The sequence below is a fragment of the Octopus sinensis genome, linkage group LG23 (assembly GCF_006345805.1).
Source record: "Octopus sinensis linkage group LG23, ASM634580v1, whole genome shotgun sequence".
In the NCBI taxonomy this organism is placed as follows: domain Eukaryota; kingdom Metazoa; phylum Mollusca; class Cephalopoda; order Octopoda; family Octopodidae; genus Octopus; species Octopus sinensis.
The window spans coordinates 12,503,575-12,526,216 of NC_043019.1; the positions used below are offsets into that span (position 1 = coordinate 12,503,575).

Sequence of the window (22,642 nt, forward strand, 5' to 3'; positions counted from 1 at the left end):
CCACCACCACCACCATCGTCACTACAGTCATCACCACCACCACCGTCACCGCCACCGCGTTGTCGTTATAATTAATATTGCCATCACTATCATCAGCATTATCACCACCACCACCACCACCAGCACCACAACCACCGCCACCATCACCACCGCCACCACCACCGCCTTGTTATAATTAATATTGCCATCACTATCATCAGCATTATCATCAGCATTACCATCACCATATCGTATCATCAATATCACCGCCACCACCACCACCACCAAAACCACCACCACCACCGCCACCACCACCACCACCACCACCACCAGCACCACCAGCACCACAACCACCACCACCACCACCACCACCGCCTTGTTATAATTAATATTGCCATCACTATCATCAGCATTATCATCAGCATTACCATCACCATATCGTATCATCAATATCACCGCCACCACCACCACCACCAAAACCACCACCACCGCCACCGCCACCACACCACCACCACCACCACCAGCACCACCAGCACCACAACCACCACCACCACCACCACCACCGCCTTGTTATAATTAATATTGCCATCACTATCATCAGCATTACCATCACCATATCGTATCATCAATATCACCGCCACCACTGTCATCAGTATTAAAGTCTGTCATAAGCAGCAGCAGCAGCAGCAGCGGCGGCAGGTCACATGACCGACTCCTCACACTCCATAACAACAATATGGCTGAACCGAATCGTTTGTGGCGGACTTGAAAAAAAAAAATAATAATACACACAGACACCTATATATCTTTCTCACTCACTCACTCTCTCTGTGCTGGCAGGACAGTCTACGCCTTCTTCTTCTTCATCATCATCTACATCGTTCGTTTGCTTCGCTAGTCGTCGATGGTATCACCGTTTACTTGCTTATTATTTGATATAATATATTCCCCATGTTTCTGTATAATCTCTGCTTTTGATATTTTGCCCTGTTTTTTTGTTTCTCTCTCTCTCTCTTCTCCTCCCCCATTAATGTTCCGATTTATGTCTATTCTATGTAAATGTGTTGTTTCTGTCATTCGTGATGCCGTCAGTAGCAGCAGACCAGCCCATTGCGTCCAATGTTCCTTCCACCCGTACCGCTTCTTTTCCTCCTTCCTCTTTTAACACCTGTAACCACCACGTAATCGAACCCGGGACATTCTCCGCGGTTCTCTATCCTTTCCTCTGCTCTACTCCTACGACTGGAACGAGTTTTTGTTGTGGTGGTGGGAGCTGCACTGGTCGAAAAAACAGGCCCTGTGTATCGTCTTCGTCTTCGTTCCTGTGGTCCTCGTCGTCAAGAAGCATTGTTGCTGCACTTTATAGACTTCGATATTTGCTGTTGTCGTCTTCCCACCTATCCTTCTTCTTCTTCTTCTTCTTCTTCTTCTTCGTCTCTTCCTATCTATTTCTGCCCGTTGTGCAGCCAACGACGTCAACATCACCATTAACAACAACAACAACAAAAACATCACCGCCGCCGCCGCCGCCACTCTCACCTATTCCACTACCACCACCACCACCACCAACATCATCAACAACAACAATAACTGCAACGGCTACAACTGTCGTAACACAACTAGTAGTAGAAGTAGTAGTAGTAGTAGTAGTAACAACAGTCACGTTAGTATCGATAATAGCAGCAGCAGAAGAAAAAGAAGGAAAATACTACAATTCTGGCGCACCAACAACATGTGGATGAAACATACGAAATGGCAATATCGCTGTTTGGCGTACCTCAATCAGTTTTTCACCGGCTACGCCCTGATGGCATGGACCGGTTTTTTCCTATTTTTGGGCGTATTTTACAATGAATGGAAACCTTTAATTTCCTATATAGTGGGCATCATTCCAGCCATGGTGATCTGTTTTCATGTCAACCGTAGTCAACAGCTGTGGGACCTTACCCCTTTTACCAAATTTCTCTTGGCGAAAACAACTTTATCGTACAAGCTTCGGACATTATTTCTTCAGCTTGTCATGACCATTATCACCTTTAAGGAATATAAAAGCAACGACGGTAAAAAACAGGTGTCTGCGACTAATGGGTGGGCGGTAGACAATGTTCAACACGACTCGATGTCTCCATCGCCGTCGCCATCTCTGCCCACATCCAGCAGTTGGTTGGACGACACTTCGCAGCGAATTAAACCCAAACAACGGAATCGCTTGGATTCTTCGAAATCTAGTGACGATCAGTCTCCCCACACATCCGACTCTCATGTTCCTTATTGCGAAGTAATTAACTGTGAGATCGAAAAGTTTGTCAATTTAATTACAAGAGATTACGTTCAGTCTTGGTACAAAGTGGTCTGTTCCGATTCCACTATAGTTGTTGACATCCATGATGAAATTCTGGAAATCCTGTTAGAGTTGTGTCGACGAGCACGTACTGTCAACCGGTTGTCTGCATGTACAGGGGCCATCACAATGTGCCGTGAACATTTGATGAAATACCAGACCTCGTTTGCTACTTACAAGATCCAGATGTGTTATGCAATGTCAAGTGATAAACTTTCACAGAAGAAAAAGCTACCAGGATCTGTAGAAGATGTATTTGACCAAAAGTATTCCCTGCATCCCGCATCAAAGGGCACTGAAGCATCTTTTGACCATGTCCGGGCACTCATTGAACTCTTGATTGACTGCTTAGATATATTGCCAGCGGATTTCAAGAACGTAGATTCTTTGAAGAAAATCCTTATTGAAATTTTTACATTACAAATTATAATGCCCCTCATTGATATGTTTCAAGACCCGGATTTTTTGCACGAAAGCATTATCATGCTGCTGTCTAAGGAACAAGAGGAACTGGTTGAAATAAGAAAAACTGATGAAGAGACAGCTAGCAAAGAAACGCCGCCCCCACCACCACCACCTCCTTTACCACTGCCACCTGTTATAGTCCAGGGTTCGACTCCTGAAAAACAGGACGTCACAATCGTGGAAGCAATACGGCCAAACAGCATCCAGCTTGAGCAGAAAGCATCATCTTTTGATGAGCCTAAAACTCTCTTAAATCCTGAACAGGTATTGTCTAATCAGCAACAGGTGGAAACACAAGAAAGTCAACAACAGTCACGACTAACAACACCAGAAATACAAGAGTCACAAACACAAACACCAGAACAACAATCACACCTACAACCAACACCAATACCACAACAACAGCAACAGAAACAAGAAAATTCATGCATGCAAAATTCTCTGGAGATAAACGGTAACAATTTGAAATCAGGTGAAGAAAAACCTGCCACCGGTGATTCAACTTTTGAAAATGTCTTCAGTTTTCGATCAAGAGAAGGCAGTCGGATATCTTTAGGTGGGTTGCCCTTTCTTTTCGGTGGCGATAGACAATTTTTTGGCTCAGGCAGTGACAGCAGAAAAGCTTCCATGTCAGATAACGAGTCGGTTACAGATCAGCCCTCATTTTCAAATAACAACAGTAAAAGGTCTTCGTGTTCTGCTAACGAGGATGTTGATGCTCACGACAATAATGAGGATAATGAAAGTACAGACTTCAGTAAGAGTTTTTCTGTAGCGAAACCTGCTGATCAAAAGGATTCCTTGGAAAATGAGAAAGTGAGTGGTGAATGTGTAAATAAAGAATCGAACTGTGATAATAAATCGGACCATGGCTTCATCAGGCGTTTAGAGCAGCGAAACAGTTTTTACTCTCTTCCTTTATCGGATAAAACACCCGGTAGTGAAAAAGAGAGCAATCAATCAGCTTTCGAATTTGGTTTGGATGAACACCATGTTTCTTCTGCTAGCAGCAAGGAGCAAAAATTAAATGGGATGAGATCGAAAAGTTCGGACTCCAGTCCCTCAGGAATGCGGAACACTTTTGAACGTAGTCCCTTTCAAACTTTGTGGCCAAACTCTGCGATCCCCAGGTTGAGTCAAACCGAGGATAGCATTCGGACGTTTCCATTTCTTCCTGGCAATTCAGAGACCTCTTCTAAAACAGACAGCGAGTCGGATGACTCTGGGCCATCTGCCGACAAAAGGTGTCTTTTCCAAAATATCTCGGTGGTCGAGACGGAATCACATAAGGAACCCAGGGCTAACAAGGTTTACACCCTTTACGAAGTCCAGGTAAGTGGGGTTTCTCTATTTTCAAACATTTTAAAAACAATTTGAAATGAGTTTTTGATATTTTAAATTTTTTTATCAATACAAGGTAGCAAGCTCAGATGAAATGCTAAATGGCATTTCTTCCATCTTCATGTTTTTGAGTTCAAATTCCACCAAGGTCGACTTTGCCTTTCATTCTTTCAGGGTTGATAAATTAAGTACCAGTTGCATACTGGGGTCGATCTAATCAACTGGCTTCCTCCCCCAAAATTTTAGGCCTTGTGCCTAAAATAGAAAAGAATATTTTCTTGTTTACACATTTGCAAATCATTTCTAATAGAAATTATGAATTATCTACCTTATCTGTTTCATTTTTATGAAACAAATTTCTTTTTATTCCGTAGAATCATTGGAGTGATGGGCGAAAGTATTTATTTCACCTGTTTGCATTCTAGGTTCAAATTTCACCAAGAACAACTTTGCCTTTCATCTTTTTGGGGGGAATGGATAAAATAAACTATCAGTCCAGAACTGGGCTCTAGGGTATCAAGAAATCCATTTCCTCAAAATTGTTGTTTTTTTAATTTTTTTATTAAATTAAAAATCAATATTAAGAGAGCAGCATAAGGTGGTGAGCTGGCAGAATTGTTAGCATATCGGGCAAAATGCTCAGTGGCTGTCTGTTTGTCTTTACATTCTGAGTTCAAATTCCACTGAGATCGGCTTTGCTTCTTATCCTTTTGGGGGTTGATAAAATAAGTACTTGTTGAGCACTGGAATCAATGTAATCGAATGTCCCCCTCTCCCAAATTTCAGGCTTTGCACTTATAGTAGAATGGATTATTGATATTATTAAAGAAGCAAGCTGGCAGAATCGTTAGCATGCCAGGCAAAATACTAAGCAGCATCTTGTCCATCTTTACATCCTGAATTCAGATGCCACTGAGGTCAACTTTGCCTTCGTCCTTTCGAGGTCGATGAAATAAGTACCAGTTACACACTGGGGTTGATGTAATTCACTATCCCCTCCCCCCCAGATTTCAGGCCTTGTGCCTATAGCAGAGAGGATTATCATCATCATCATTATTGCGTAGCCGTATTTCGTCTACCGTTACGTTTTGAGTTCAAATTCTGCCGAGGTCGACTTTGCCTTTCATCCTTTTGGGGTCGATAAATAAAGTACCAGTTACGCACTGGGGTCGATGTAATCGACTTCAATTCGTTTGTCTGTCCTTGTTTGTCCCCTCTATGTTTAGCCCCTTGTGGGCAATAAAGAAACATATTATTAGGATGGTGAGCTGGCAGAACCATTACCAGGCTGGGCAAAATGCTTAGTGGTGTTTCATGTCATTATGTTGTGAGTTCAAATTCTGCCATGGTTGACATTGCCTTTCATCCCTCCAGGGTTGATAAAATAAGTACCAGTGGAGCATTGGGGTTGATTTAATCAACTTAGTCCCTTCCTCAGAATTTCTAACCTTGTGCCAAAATTTGAAACCTGTTATTATTATTACTAAGACAATGAACTGGCAGAATCTGTGGTGTATGCAGGAGATTTGAAGTAAAGACACCTACCTTCTCTTTGTTGACGCAGACCACTCCGGTGGTAATGCACCCTTCCACGTGGCCCAACCTGAACGCTAAAAAATAGCAGCTGCTTTTCCCTTACCTTGTCGAAGCGCTCACATGTCCAGCCCTGTCGGCTACCCCGATTGAAAAGGTCCAATCGTCCCCTGCCTGCGCGCGCGTCACTCCTGCACCCTTCCTCTTCTGGTCAGCTCTCCACCTGCTGAGGTCATTCCTCAGAATCATTAGCATGCTAGACAAAATGCTTAGCGGCATTTTGTTTGTCTTTATGTCCTGAGTTCAAATTGCACTGAGGTTGACTTTGCCTTTCATTCTTCCAGGGTTACTAAAGTAATACCTGTCAAATATTGGGGTCGATGTAATCAACTGGGCCCTTCTCCTAAAATTCCAGGCCTTGTGCCCTTAGTACAAAGCATGATTCAGAGAGCAAGCAGTCTGGCAGGAATCGTGGTGCATTGGTAAAAGTACCTTGCAGTTTTCATTCTGGCTTTATATGTTCTGAGTTCAAATCCTGCTGAGGTCAACTATGCCTTTCATCCCCCCCAGGCATGATAAAATAAAGTACCCATATAGCACTGGATTTAATGTAATCTACTGGTCCCCCTCCCCTCGAAATAACTGACCTGTGACTAAATCAGAAGCAATTATTATTTTCTCCTATGTGTTTATGTTGTGTTTGTCTCCCCCCTCTCCCCGCCTTCTTTTAACAACTGGTGTTGGTTTGTTTATGTCCTTGTAACTTACCAGTTCAGCAAAAGAGACTGATAAAGTAAATACCAGAATTAAAAAAAACAAAACAAAAGATGTCAATATGTCAATTTGTTTGACTAAACTCTTCACGGTGGTGCCCAGCATGGCCGCAGTCCACTGACTGAAACAAGTTAAAAATAGAGGATAAGGCACAACTCTGAGTTGACCCTGATGGGATCTGTTTTTTTTTTTTCCTACTAGAATAGTATATCCTGGTGTATGTTATGCAATGTGTCCTTCTTTTTAACACAGTATAGTTAGTGTGGTTGAGGAGAAATTTGACTGCTATTTCTTGCAAATCAAGCCATCAGGCAAATGACTACTCTTTGGCTCATTTCTCATTGGGTTGAAAATATTTTAGTAAATTTCAAATTCAAACATTTTCAGGGATTTAACTTCAAAACAAAAAAAAATGTGGCTTTTAACTAACATTGGCTGAAGTGACCTAAAAAAATCCCCACCCCCACCAATTTTATTGTTCTTATTACCTTTCTTTTTGTTATTTTATTTCTTTTTTTTTGTTTCAGCCCATTATATAAACCTAGGCCAGGTTAAGCGGAGCATTTTAACTGGGTTAAAAGTTAATGAAGGGTTGCTACAAGGTCTGAACGATTAAGCTAATGTAATAGGCCGTTTGCTTGATTACCTTAACGACTTGTTCATTGTATCATTACAAATAAAATGTGTGTGTGTTTTAGTATGTGTTATGTTTTCAAACACACTGCAAATAAATGACACACACACACACATATATAATGTGCGTGTGTATATATATATATATATATATATATATATATATATACGCAGGAGTGGCTGTGTGGTAAGTAGCTTGCTTACCAACCACATGGTTCCGGGTTCAGTCCCACTGCATAGCATCTTGGGCAAGTGTCTTCTGCTATAGCCCCGGGCCGACCAATGCCTTGTGAGTGGATTTGGTAGACGGAAACTGAAAGAAGCCTGTCGTATATATGTATATATATATGTATGTGTTTGTGTGTCTGTGTTTGTCCGCCTAGCATTGCTTGACTTCCGATGCTGGTGTGTTTACGTCCCCGTCACGTAGTGGTTCAGCAAAAAGAGGCCGATAGAATAAGTACTGGGCTTACAAAGAATAAGTCCCGGTGTCGATTTGCTCGACTAAAAGGCGGTGCTCTAGCATGGTCGCAGTCAAATGACTGAAACAAGTAAAAGATTAAAGAGTATATATCTCATATAATGTTCATTGTCTATGCTGGCATGGGTTGGATGGTTTGACCAGAGCTGGTAAGTTGAGGGGCTGCACCAGGCTCCAGTCTAATTTGGCATGGCTTCTATGGTTGGATACCCTTCCTAATGCCAACCACTCTGACAGTGTAATGGTTGCTTTTCTGTGCCACTGGCATGGGTGTCAGTTGCATGACACTAGTATCTGTCACAACTATAGTTTCACTTGGCTTGATAGGTCTACTTGTCAAGCACAGCATATTGCCAAAGGTCTCAGTCGTTTATCATTGCCTCCATGAAGCCCACCGCTCGAAAGGTGCTTTTTACATGCTACTGGTACAGGTGCCGGTGGCATGACACTAGCATCGGCCACCCTGCCTCAGTAAGGCCCAATGCTCGATATGTTTGTTCCTTCTCGAGCCATGCCTGGCTCATAAAGGCCGGTTTCCCTTGGCGTATAGGTTCCCCACTTGGACGGGACGCTGGTCCATCGCAGGTGAGCTGCAAGATGCAGGAGGAAAGATTGAGAGAAAGTTGTGGTGAAAGAGTCAGCAGAAGTTCGCCATTACCTTCTGCCGGAGTCGCGTGGAGCTTAGGTGTTTCGCTCATAAACACACACATTGCCCAGTCTGAGATTCCCTGCGAGTCCGCTGCTCTAACCACTAGGCCATGTGCCTTCACAGTGCTCAATATATATATATATATATAGCTAGAATATGTATTGCCATCTCAATAACCTAACTCATTCCTTTATATATATATATATATATATCATCATCATCATCATCATATGACCAACCAGGCTATCAGATGTTGCTACACATCGCTGGTCACAATGCGCTTCATATTGTTTTAGCCTTCAAATGACGCCACCCCGCTGGCTAAGCGAGCAGGCCGACGGAAGAAAGAGTGAGAGAAAGTTGTGGCGAAAGAGTACAGCAGGGATCGCCACCACCCACTGCCGGGGCCTTGTGAAGTTTTTAGGTGTTTTTGCCCAATAAACACTCACAACGCCCGGTCTGGGAATCGAAACCGTGATCCTACAACCGCGAGTCCGCTGCCCTAACCACTAGGCCATTGCGCCTCCACACATATATATATATATATATATGTATATATGGAGATAGATGGATAGGTAGGTAGATAGCATGGTTAGTGTTCATACAAAAAACTCTGTTCTTGAGTAACTTTGTAACTTCTGCCAATTATTAATCCTATATATATATATATATATATATATATATATATATATATAATATAGTGGCTAGCAATCTATCCGGCATTCACCATGATAGATTGTTAACCACTAAACCTTTTCCATTTTCTCTCCCTGTTTATTTCTGTGTTCCTCTGGGGCTAAAGTAGTAACAACAGGTACAGGGATGAGCCATAGAAATAGCAGCTAAATCTCCCTCAGAACGTTACCCTTTTTTTTTTTCAAAGGAAGAATGCATTGGATAACAATATGGCTCTAGACAAACTATACTTGAATATGATATGGGATGGTCATAGCTGAAACACGTTTAATAGTAAATGTTTTGAATTAGGGTTAGCCTAGAGCTAAACAGAACACACATACACACACACACACCACACACACACACACACACACACACACACACTAGGCCTTTGTGCGTGAGCACATTCCTGGCAATAATATCTGTTCATTCCACTTCAGGCATTCCTTTTGATCCTTTTGTTACCATATTTCTGCATATTTCTAATTAAATACCCTACGCATTATATGTCACAATTAATTTTGAAGATAATTGAGTAATCTGAAGGGCCTTAATTATACAAAACCACTAACTTTTTCATGATCTATTAAGTTTGTGAGTTTTTGTTATCTAAAAAACATTATTTTAGCCAAATGGCCATTCATTAAATTAGAATGGAAGGTAATAAAATGAAACATATGGATGCAGGTGTAGCAGTGTGGTTAAGAAGTTTGGTTCCCAACCACTTGGTTTTGGGTTCAGTCCCACTGTGTGGCACCTTGGGCAAGTGTCTTCTACCGTGACCCTGGGCCAGCCTTGGGAGTGGATATATTTTTTTTTCTTCACCTTACTGGCACTTGTGTTGGTGGCACATGAAAAACAACATTCGAGTGAGGTCATTGCCAGTGCTGCTGGACTGGCTCCTGTGCAGGTGGCACATAATAACACCATTTGAGCATGGCCATCGCAAGTACTGCTTGACTGGTCCTTGTGCCGGTGGCATGTAAAAGCACCCACTACACTCTCAGAGTGGTTGGCGTTAGCAAGGGCATCCAGCTGTAGAAACTCTGCCAGATCAGATTGGAGCCTGGCGCAGCAATCTGGCTCGCCAGTCCTCAGTCAAACTGTCCAACCCATGCCAGCATGGAAAGCGGATGTTAAACGATGATGATGATGATGATGATATATATATATATATATATATATATATATATATAAAAGGTCATGTTGAAGGCCGCCAAAATGATGGCAAGATGATTTAGTAAAACAGTTTGGAGCAAGATAGAAAAGAATGGTGCAATCAAGAAAATTGAAAGTGCATTGTAATCAGCGGTGTATGACAATATCCGATAGCCTGGTCAATACAATGAAGTACACACACACACATACATTCACTTATGTCTACACATACATTTATGCATACACATATCTATACATACATCCACTTTGTTGTGTGTGTGTGTATCTATGATCACTGTCATCAGTTAATGTCCATTTTCTGTACTGGTATGGGTTTGACGGTTTGACAGGACCTGGCCAGCTGTGCTTAGCTGTACATGCATTCACTTATTTGCCTAGCTATACATATATTCACTTCTGTATACTCACACATTTATGCATACACATGTACATACACACATCCACTCATGTGTGTGTGTGTCTGTGTGTATATACGATCATTGTCGTCATTTAATGTCCATTTTCCTTGCTGGTATGGGTTTGACAGTTTGACAAAAGCTAGCAAGCCAGATGACTGTGCCTGGCTGTACATACATTCACTTCTGTCTACTCATACATTTATGCACACACATGTATATACATACATCCACTTGTGCGTGTATGTATGAGTGTGTGTATATGATCATTGTCAGCATTTAACGTCCATTTTCTGTGCTGGTATCGGTTTGACAGGAGCTAGCAAGCCACAAGACTGCGCCTGGCTGTACTCCCTCCTTTGGCATGCTTTCTATGGCTGGATGCCCTTACTAATTCCAATTACTTTACAGAGTGTACTGGGAGCTTTTATGAGACACCAGCACCAGCTAGGTCACCAGGTAATTTGCAAGACATGACCCATCAGCTGATGGTTTAGTAGTTGTGATGAAGTTGGCTTTGTGTCAAGTGATTAGAGGTTAGAGTATGACAGACGGACAGAAACAGATGTCTTGCTGTAGAGAAGTGAGTCAGGATTTACCATCTACATATATATATATGTACATTTATATATATATATATATATATTATATATATATATAATATATATATATAATATAATTCGAGACAAAACCACTATTTTAAAACCAAACAGGAAAGACTTAATCAATACATAAAATTTTAATATAAATTAAATAAACCGCCACTACAAATTTGATACTGATTAGAAGATCGAAAATCCACCTGAAGATTGTCGGAGCAGACATGAAACATTTGTAGTGGCGGTTTATTTAATTTATATTAAAATTTTATGTATTGATTAAGTCTTTCCTTGTTTGGTTTTAAAATAGTGGTTTTGTCTCGAATTATATTATATAATATTTTACTATAAAATTGGATTTAACCCTAAATCTGATTTTTTCCTGTAATTTGGATTCATTCCCTAATATTTATTATATATATATATATATATATAATATATATATATAATTATTAATAGTAGGGAATATAATGGTCCAAGGCAACAGGGGAAAACATGATATATATATATATATTTTGTTTGTTCCTTCTTGAGCCATGCCTGGCTCATAAGGGCCGGTTTCCCGGTTTCTTGGCGTATAGGTTCCCCACCTGGATGGGATGCCGGTCTGTCGCAGGTGAGCTGCAAGATGCAGGTCGAGAGAAAGTTGTGGCGAAAGAGTCAGCAGATGTTTCGCCATTACCTTCTGCCGGAGCCGCGTGGAGCTTAGGTGTTTCACTCATAAACACACACATCGCCCGGTCTGAGATTCGAACCCGCGATCCCTCGACCGTGAGTCCACTGCTCTAACCACTAGGCCATGTGCCTCCACTATATATATATATATATATATATATATATATATATAATATAATTCGAGACAAAACCACTATTTTAAAACCAAACAGGAAAGACTTAATCAATACATAAAATTTTAATATAAATTAAATAAACCGCCACTACAAATTTGATACTTATTAGAAGATCGAAAATCCACCTGAAGATTGTCGGAGCAGACATGAAACATTTGTAGTGGCGGTTTATTTAATTTATATTAAAATTTTATGTATTGATTAAGTCTTTCCTTGTTTGGTTTTAAAATAGTGGTTTTGTCTCGAATTATATTATATAATATTTTACTATAAAATTGGATTTAACCCTAAATCTGATTTTTTCCTGTAATTTGGATTCATTCCCTAATATTTATTATATATATATATATATATATATATATATATATATATATATATAATTATTAATAGTAGGGAATATAATGGTCCAAGGCAACAGGGGAAAACATGATATATATATATATATTTTGTTTGTTCCTTCTCGAGCCATGCCTGGCTCATAAGGGCCGGTTTCCCGGTTTCTGGCGTATAGGTTCCCCCACCTGGACGGGAAGCCGGTCTGTCGCAGGTGAGCTGCAAGATGCAGGTCGAGAGAAAGTTGTGGCGAAAGAGTCAGCAGATGTTTCGCCATTACCTTCTGCCGGAGCCGCGTGGAGCTTAGGTGTTTCACTCATAAACACACACATCGCCCGGTCTGAGATTCGAACCCGCGATCCCTCGACCGTGAGTCCACTGCTCTAACCACTAGGCCATGTGCCTCCACTATATATATATATACATACATACACACACACATATATATACGCACATACATACACGCACACATATTATATATGTATTTACATATACATAGATGTATACACATATATCTACATGCACATAAACATATATTCACATGCATATATACACATGCACATGTGTGTGTATGTATATATATATTATATATATACACACACACAGATATATATATATATATATATACATAAACACACATATATACACTACACTCACGGAGTGGTTGGCGTTAGGAAGGGCATCCAGCCGTAGAAACATTGCCAGATCAGACTGGGCCTGGTGCAGCCTTCTGGCTTCCCAGACCCCAGTTGCACCGTCCAACCCATGCCAGCATGGAAAGCGGACGCTAAACGATGATGATGACATACACACCACACATATATACATACACACATATATATACATATACACACACAGATATATATATATATATATATATATATATATATATATATATATATATATACATAAACACACATTTATACACATGTATATAAACACACATGCACACACACAAACACAAGTCCTCACCATCTCAGACTTTCTCTTTTACAAACACACAATGAAACGGAGATGTATGGGAGACCAATGGAAGCACTGGCTGTCAGTTGCTGTTCAATGAAGCCAGCAGCTGTTATTAGTTCTGTAGTTAACCAATTGAATATTGGATGGGTGGTGGTGGTGGGGGGGGATAAAGCGAAGTACCTCTGAGTGTGAAATTGAAACTGAAACTGCGAGGATTCCATATGAAGGTGTTTTTATTACGTAGATGTTTATTTTTAGCCCTGACCGGACAGGAGCTAATCGTGACCCTCTCATATTATTGTATGTCACGTACTACACTAGGGTGCCTAAATAAGTATGTATGCATGTATACGATATGTATGTAATATATGTACGTGAATGTAGTGTATATGTGTATATGTATGTAATGGATGTGTGTGTATGTATATGTTATGTATGTTATGTGTGTGTGTATGTATATATATATATATAAATATATGTTATGTCTGTATATGATAGATCGTTAGCCACTACACACATTTTTATTCTCTCCTTGTTTTTTCTGTGTCCCTTTCTGTAGAAGAGCATAGGCTCGAAACGTAAAAGACTTTTTCTATTCCTGAGCGTTATACTAATACATCTGTTTGTTTTGTACACCACCTGTCTTCGTCTTTTTTTCGTAAACTCTCCCTATATATATATATATATATATATATATATATATATGTGTGTGTGTGTGTGTGTATGTGCATGTGTGGTATATGTATGATGTTTATTTGTATGTATGCATGTATACAATATGTCTAATGTACGTATGTGTATGTAGTGTATGTATGTTATGTCTGTGTATATATTTATATATATATGTATGTATGTATGTATGTATGTATATATGTGCATGTATGGTATATGTGTATGATGTTTATATGTATGTTATATATGTAAAGTATGTGTATGAAGTGTATATACATTGTTATGTATGTGTGTATGTTGTGAATAAACATAATGTATGTATGTTGTTATGAATAAATGTCATGTATGTTAAATTTATATATATGTGTGTGTGTGTGTGTGTATCTATTTATAATGTAATGTGGTCATGTAGGTATATAGGATAATTTCATAGGAGCAATTAGACTGGCCCCAGAAGTACCTGATTGCTACTTTATTTTATCTGACCCAAGAAAGATGAAAAGGTGAAATAAAGTGATTTTGACTCCGACAAGATTTGAACATCGTGTGTGTGTGAGTGTGTGTGTGTGTGTGTGTGTGTAACAGTATGCGTAAACACAGCCAGAAACATTAAAATTTCCACCTTGTTGCTCTCGTAACTCGTTAACTCACCTTTGTGTGTTGCTGAAATTTTTTGACTTTCAAACATGACATTTTTTTTGTTAAGTGGATTACAAACTGTTTATTAAATGCTGAGGGGAGAGGGTGTCCATTTAACCCCAGGTCAGTTTTATTTGAGCTCGACCTAAGGCGTTGTTGTCATAAAAAAATGTAGTCGCAAGGTGGAGGGGGAAGTTCAAAGATCCAGTTTTTTGGCGTCGCAGTAGGAATGAAAGTGAAAGTTGGGGAAGAAATTCTGAGAGCTGCTCTGCTATTTCTTTGGTTCTGTTTCTCATTTTATTTGTATAAACATATTATTTATCCCACTTTCATGATAGATCACTTACTTCCACCCCATTCTCTTTATTTCTTCCTCTTTGTATGTGTAAATCACTGTCTGTCTGTCTGTTGCTGTCTGTCTATCTGCGTGACAATATGCTTGTCTGTCTGACTGTCTATCTATCTATCTATCTATCTATCTATCTATCTATCTATCTATCTATCTATCTATCTACCAACCTATCTCTTTGTCCACCTGTCTGTTCATCTGTCTGTCTGTCTAGCAGTCTGTTTGTCTGACTCTAGCTGTCTGTTTATCTGTCTGACTGTCTGTCTGCCTGTCTGATTCTAGTTGTCTATTTGTCTGTCTGTCTGTCTGTCTGTCTGTCTGTCTGTCTGTCTATCCATTCATCTTTCTCTCTCTCAATTGATCAGTTACTGAAATCAGTAAAAAAAAAATGAATATATAGGCACATGTTGCATATGTATAAGAATTGTGTGCATGTGCATACACACACACACACACACATATATATATATATACGATGGGCTTCTTTCAGTTTCCATCTACCAAATCCACTCACAAGGTTTTGGTTGGCTCAAGGCTATGGAAGAAGACACTTGCCCAAGGTGCCGCACAGTGGGACTGAATCTGGAACCATGTGGTTGGGAAGCAAGCTTCTTGCCACACAGCTACACCCTAAGCTTCCATATAGTTTCCATCTATCAAATTCACTCGCAAGGCAAATTGGTCAGCTTGGATTTGTAGTTGGGCTCTACCAAGGATGTGTACTGTCACCTGTCTTCTTCATATGATATATATATATATATATATATATATATATATATTATATATATATATATAGGAGTGGCTGTGTAGTAAGTAGCTTACTAACAAACCACATGTTTCTTGGTTTAGTCCCACTGCGTGGCACCATGGGCAGGTGTCTTCTACTATAGCCTCGGGCCGACCAAAGCTTTGTGAGTGGATTTGGTAGATGAAAACTGAAAGGAGCTCATCGTATATATATATATGTGTGTGTGTGTGTATGTTTGTGTGTCTGTGTTTGTCCCCCCCAACATCGCTTGACAACCGATGCTGGTCTGTTTATATCCCCGTAACTTAGCGGTTCAGCAAAAGAGACCGATAGAATAAGTACTAGGCTTACAAAGAATAAGTCCCGGGGGCGATTTGCTCGACTAAAGGCGGTGCTCCAGCATGGCCATAGTCAAATGACTGAAACAAGTAAAAGAGTATATAAAAGGGTAAAGACCCCCTTCGGTCATGAATGACCATGGGATTGCACCTAGAAAGTTACCCTCCTAGACACAAGTCCGGGCAAGGTTGTTTATGGAAGACCAGCAGTCGCCCATGCATACCAGCCTCCCCTCTCCACACCACCAGTGTTATCCAAGGGAAAGACAAAGGTCGATACAGCTTGGCACCAGTGACGTCGCAACTCATTTCTACAGCTGAGTGAACTGGAGCAACGTGAAATAAAGTGCCTTGCTCAAGAACACAACGCGCAGCCCGGTCCGGGATTCGAGCTCACAACCTCACATATACATATATATATATATATATATATAATATATATATATATATGGGTCAGGGTACCTTGATGGGGAAGATTGGTTCAGTGCTGTTGACTGGTGTGTACTGAAATTCCTCAGGTACATACTATACTAATACACTAATATAGACATTAACACATTTTTATCATGTCTAATACCATGGTCTGCTAACTTCACCTGAAGTTAATAACACCCCTGTTCCCCTGCCATCTGTTTCTTGTTAATATTTATTAAGCAAATTTTTGCACCTGTATCTTCCTCTGTTGTCACACTCATACACATTAATGTGAGCACTCCTTGGTATGTACAGGGTGGGTGTAAATGTATACACACTGACATTTGTATCCACAACTGACTTTTACGTATCTATTCATTTGTGTGCTCCGCCTCCCACACACACATCTAACTATATTATCTCTATATATATAAACGGCAAAATGTCTGTGTGTGCACGCGCGTGTGTCCTTTATACAAATCCACAATTTTTCAGTTAGAGGGCTCGCACTTTCTATGGTCATTCAAAACCGCCCAAGGGTAGTCGTGCACATCTTTACATTTCCCTAGTCACCCCGCAAAGCCATTAAAAAAATCAATAGAAGTGACTTTTTTGTGAATTTTCTATCCAAAACCCAATCAAAGTGCCCAAAACTTGATGCGCCAATTGAATGCCAGCTAGCTGTATGTGATTGGTCGGAGATTTGGACAGTACTCGCGTGTATGTGCGCACGCACACAGCTGTATATGCATGCACTAGCACTATGACCCAGTATTGCCGGGTCATAGTGCTAGTCATACGTAAACTGCTTCTTGTACCTTGAACTTCCTATACAAATACCTTAGTATTCATAAATGGTGCTAAGTCGAGACCGTTCAATGTAGGCGTTGGGCTCTGCCAAGGGTGTGCACTGTCACCTGTCCTCTTCATAAACTTTATGGACTGGATTGACATGCACAGGCAGGCTGGAAATGTTATCAAAACCTGTAGATGTTGGATCAGTTGGCTGGACTTTGCAGACGACACGATACTGCACAATTCATCTGAAGGTGATTTCTGATATGTACTTGATAGATTTAATGCCAAGTACTGCTCAGCAGGAATCAAATTCAATACCACAAAAGGCTGAGACCATCTCAAGGATGCCTGCATAATGTAATCTACATGTGAGTGGAGTTCCACTGATACAGGTTCCTTCCTTCTCGAGCCATAAGGGCCGGTTTCCCGGTTTCCTGAGCGTTTAGGTTCCCCCACCTGGACGGGACGCCGGTCCGTCGCAGGTGAGCTGCAAGATGCAGGAGGAAAGAGCGAGAGAAAGTTGTGGCGAAAGAGTCAGCAGAAGTTTACCATTACCTTCTGCCGGAGCCGCGTGGAGCTTAGGTGTTTCGCTCATAAACACACACATTGCCCTGTCTGAGATTCGAACCCGCGATCCCTTGACCATGAGTCCGCTGCTCTAACCACTAGGCCATGTACAGGTGGAGAAGTCCAAGCATCTGGGGACCATTTTAATGAGGTCTCAAAGGCAGGAGGCTAAATTAAGTGCAAGAATTTGCTGGTGCTGGCACAGTAATGTCATCTTCAGCATTCGGTCATCTGAAGACATCTAGGCTTAAAAACCAAACTTGCTATGTGGTTGGTAAGCAAGCTACTTACCACACAGCCACTCCTACGTCTATATATTAATAAAATATTTTAAACTATTTTCAGTGCACACCAATGTTTTTTTTCTTCTTCCTAAAGTGTTCATATATTATGGACCATTTGTGAATTTAAAAAAAACTACTACATAAACTGTTTATATACGTTTTTAAAAAGAGATTTAAGATACGAGTATATCTCTCTTTCTAGATGTATATATGTGCATGCGTGTGCTATGATTCATATATGGTTGTATATTTACTCATGCATGTTATATGTACCTGTGTGTGTGTGTGTGTGTGTGTGTTTTGGGTTTATATGTCATGTATTAGAGATAAGGTAGGCAAAAATGAAAGGTGAATTGATTTGTGGAACAGAACAGAGCATGCAGGTAGGCAAGCAGGCAGGTATGTAGTAGAGTACAGAGACTGCAGTCAAGGTGAAGGGAGAGAGAGAGAGAGAGCTGATTGTCTTGGTAAGGTATTGTGTGTGTGTGTGTTGTGTGTGTGTGTGTGTTTTGGGTTTATATGTCATGTATTAGAGATAAGGTAGGCAAAAATGAAAGGTGAATTGATTTGTGGAACAGAACAGAGCATGCAGGTAGGCAAGCAGGCAGGTATGTAGTAGAGTACAGAGACTGCAGTCAAGGTGAAGGGAGAGAGAGAGAGAGAGCTGATTGTCTTGGTAAGGTATTGTGTGTGGTGTGTGTGTGTGTGTGTGTGTGTGGTTGGAAAAGGAGGGAGAGTTGCTGTGAAGGCATTTACACTCACACACACACATTTGCACATGTATACTTCACGTGGGAATACGGAACATACATGTACAAACCTACAAGAGACTCTTATATGGTTGCTCAACTTCCTAGAAATAACAGCCAAGTCTCATTTAATATACACGAGGGCCACTCTGGCGGTACTGGCAACAACCTCGCTCGAAATGATGTTTTTTACGTGCCACCTGCACAGGAGTCAGTCCAGCGGCACTGGTAACGACCTCGCTCGAATGTTTTGCTCACATGCCACTGGCACAAGTGCCAGTAAGGCGACACTATACACACACACATATATATTCCCACCCATGCTAGAGTCTAATCTCTTATTATAAAAGGCAGATTTTATCTGCCTCCCTTTGGGAGTTATAGAAATCTACAATATAGGATTTCTTCAATTACAATTTACCTGGCATTTTTAAGAGTACAATGCATCGCGTCATGCCAGGTCCAGTTTTTAAAATTTAAACTCCAATTAAGCAAAATTTACAGAAAACTCACATTCTGGTGTGTGTGTCAAATGCTTTTCTTAGTCTGGTTTACACCACACGCAAACGCACACACACAGTGGGCAACGAATAAAATGAAAGTAATTGACTTACTGTAGTGAGTGATTCTTTCACTCTGCCTCCCACTTCCTCTTTCCACACATAGACACGCAAATATATAAATAAAATTGTAAGCTAATGTGCGTGTGTGTGAGTGGGTGTGTGGGTGTGCGTGCGCGTGTGTGTGTGTGAGGGTGCGTGTGTGCGTGAGTGTGTGACAGGAAAGTTTTTTACAAGAATATAACACCTATATCCAAGTAGCAGAAAGATAAGACAGTAAGGTGTGATTTGAGGGAGATTTGGCTGCTATTTCTACCATGTCTAGCTGCCATGTAGGGGTCTCCCTCATAGGCTCATACATACATATATACATAGATAAGACAGTAAGGTGTGATTTGGGGGAAATTTGGCTGCTATTTCTACCAGGTCTAGCTGCCATGTAGGGGTCTCCCTCATAGGCTCATACATACATATATACATAGAAAAGACAGTAAGGTGTGATTTGGGGGAAATTTGGCTGCTATTTCTACCAGGTCTAGCTACCATGTAGAGGTCCCCCTCATTGGCTCATATATATATACATACATAAGACAGTAAGGTGTGATTTGAGGGAGATTTGGCTGCTGTTTCTACCAGGTCTGTTAGGCCTTCTCATGTAAACTCAAGCTTTCTCATGCCTTGAACATAAGACCAAAGCAGAGAATGTATTCTTTTATTCTTCTGCTTTTTCCAGCCATTGGTCTGTGGCCATGCTGGGGCAATGCCTTGAAGAATTGTAGTTTAATGAATCAACTCCACTTTTATTTTTGTAAGCATTGTACTTATTCTATCTGTTTCCTTTGTCAAACCACTAGGTGACAGGGATGTAAACAACCAACATTCGTTGTCAAGCAGTGGTGGAGGACAATCACAAGCACAGACACGCACACACACACACATACATGCATACACATATACACACATACATACATACATATATATATATGTGTGTATATATATATTGCAGCGTGGAAGGTGTTTGTAAGCCATTTAAGAAACACAAAAAAACCGTTACATTCACTTCAACATTTAAATTTAATTTGCCAAAATATTTTCGTCGCTTTGAGACCGCGACCTCTTCACTGACAAAAATATCGTGCTAACAGGTCGCAGTCACAAAGCGATGAAAATATTTTGACAAATTAAATTTAAATGTTGAAGTGAATCTAACGGTTTTTGTGTGTTTCTTAAATGGCTTATAAACACCTTCAACGCTGCAACTGTTTTCGTTCCAGCGCACGATCTCAGATCAAGTCACTTGCTATGCAAGTACATCTCTGTAACTATATATATTTATATATATATATATATATATATGTATATTGGTAAAAACATTAAGATAACAAAAGAAAGAAAGAGACCTCAATATTATGTAAATAGAGGAAATCTTTATATATAAAAGTGAGGTTGTGTGTCTGTCTCCTACGATTTAGATTCCTAACTACTCCCACATTTTGCGGTGCAGTTTAACCAAAACCGGGTATCTTATAGTCGTGATTCATATCGAGACCGTCTGGGTATTAGCGCGCGTCTACGATGAGTCTACGATTTTAAAAAAATTTACCATCAATTTTTCCCATTTTTAATCCATTTTTGACATATATAAGGGAAGTAACTCTCTAAAATTTATTATTAAATCTCAGAACGTAAAAAGCTACAGTAACACCCCTCCCCCTTTGTGGTTAGCCATATTGAGATGGCTATTATACTTTACATCTCTAAAAATGCTTATATAATTATTTCCCTTACAAACCCGAGCAACGCCGGGCGATACTGCTAGTATTACTATAAATGCTTCATACTACATGCATTATATGTGTTAGTAATAGTTTCACGTACATAAGAATGTTCACCTGTGCCTGATATACGTACTTATGTATTTGCACATACAATGCTTATATATATAGGTGTAGGTATGGCTGTGTGGTAAGAAGTTTGCTTCTCAACCACATGGTTCTGGGTTCAGTCCCACTGCATAGCACCTTGGTCCAGTGTCTTCTACTATAGCCTTGGGCTGACCAAAGCCTTGTGAATGGATCTGGTAGACAAAAACTGAAAGAAGCCCTCCATATGTATGTAATGTATGTATATAATGTATGTATGTAACGTATGTATGTATATAATGTATGTATGTAACGTATGTATGTATATAATGTATGTATTGTATGTATGTAATGTATGTATTTATGTCTGTATTTGTCCTGCCACCATCACTTGTCAACCGATTCTGGTGTGTTTATGTCCCTGTAACTTAGTGGTTTAGCAAAGCAGACTGATGAAATAAGTACTGACAAAGAATAAGTCCTGGGGTTGATTTCATCAACTTAAAACCCTTTAAGACGGTGCTCCAGCATTGCCGGTGTCAAATGACTGAAACAAGTAAAAGAATAAAAAAAACGCGTGTGTGTGTGTGAGAGAGAATGTTTGCAAAATTGTGCCAGGGCTTCAGTGACCAACAGAGATGTCACTGTTTGTGATTAATCCATGAACAGTGGTGGTTGTTGACGTTTCTTGTCAACATATCTTCCGCTAGATATGTTCTTTTGAATTCCTCTATGTACACATATCTACATTTGCACACCCTCACCATAAGTTAAAAAAAGAAAAAAAGGAAGAAAAAAAAGCACACAGACATATTGGACAATGTTGACCTTGTTGTATACAAAATGACAGGGTGATTATGACTAGAACTTCTATAACCCTAGTCAGTTTTTTGAATTCATTTTGAGTTCAAACACTGCTGAAGTCAACTTCACCTTTCATCCTTTTGTGGCCAATAAAATAAGTAACAGTTGAGTGTTGGGGTTAATGTAGGAGTGGCTATGTGGTAAGTAGCTTCCTTACGAACCACATGGTTCCTGGTTCAGTCCCACTGCGTGACACCTTGGGCAAGTGTCTTCTACTATAGCCTCTGGCTGGGAAGCAAGGTTTTAACCACACAACCACACCTGTACCTAAAACATATACATACATACATTTTTTTTTTTATTATGGCTACCCCGTCGTTATCGAGTATGGCCATTGCACGAAGCTTAACTGTTACTGGTGCTGTGATCGAATGTGACTTTTTAGCCCAGCTAAAGATCTACAATGTCTTGTACAGAATTGGCAGCTAAAACCTTTACCAGTAATAGCCGGCTGTAGTTGTAACTGGGCTTCATGTACCTTTGCATGTCGTTTAAGTCCTCCTGCCGAATTACACTCTCTTCCACATGCCCAAGAGACATGATTAGTATGGTGTGTTACACCACCACCAGTGGCCAGGTTGTCACTCATCTGTCTCGCTTT

The 22,642-nt window shown here is 40.3% G+C and overlaps 1 protein-coding gene across 4 annotated transcripts in view; it reads left to right on the top strand.

Annotated features, from left to right (window-relative positions):
• Positions 1–699: 699 nt before the first annotated feature.
• LOC115223689 overlaps positions 700–22,642 on the top strand; it is a 112,795-nt gene continuing 90,852 nt past the window's right edge. For all 4 annotated transcript variants that reach the window (XR_005003527.1, XR_005003526.1, XR_005003528.1 and 1 more), the window contains exon 1: positions 700–4,117. Coding sequence is in view for 1 of the 4 variants with exons in the window: in XM_029794362.2 (XP_029650222.1) it covers positions 1,712–4,117 (2,406 nt within the window). In the remaining 3 variants the exon portion in view is untranslated. The remainder of the gene's footprint in view (positions 4,118–22,642) is intronic.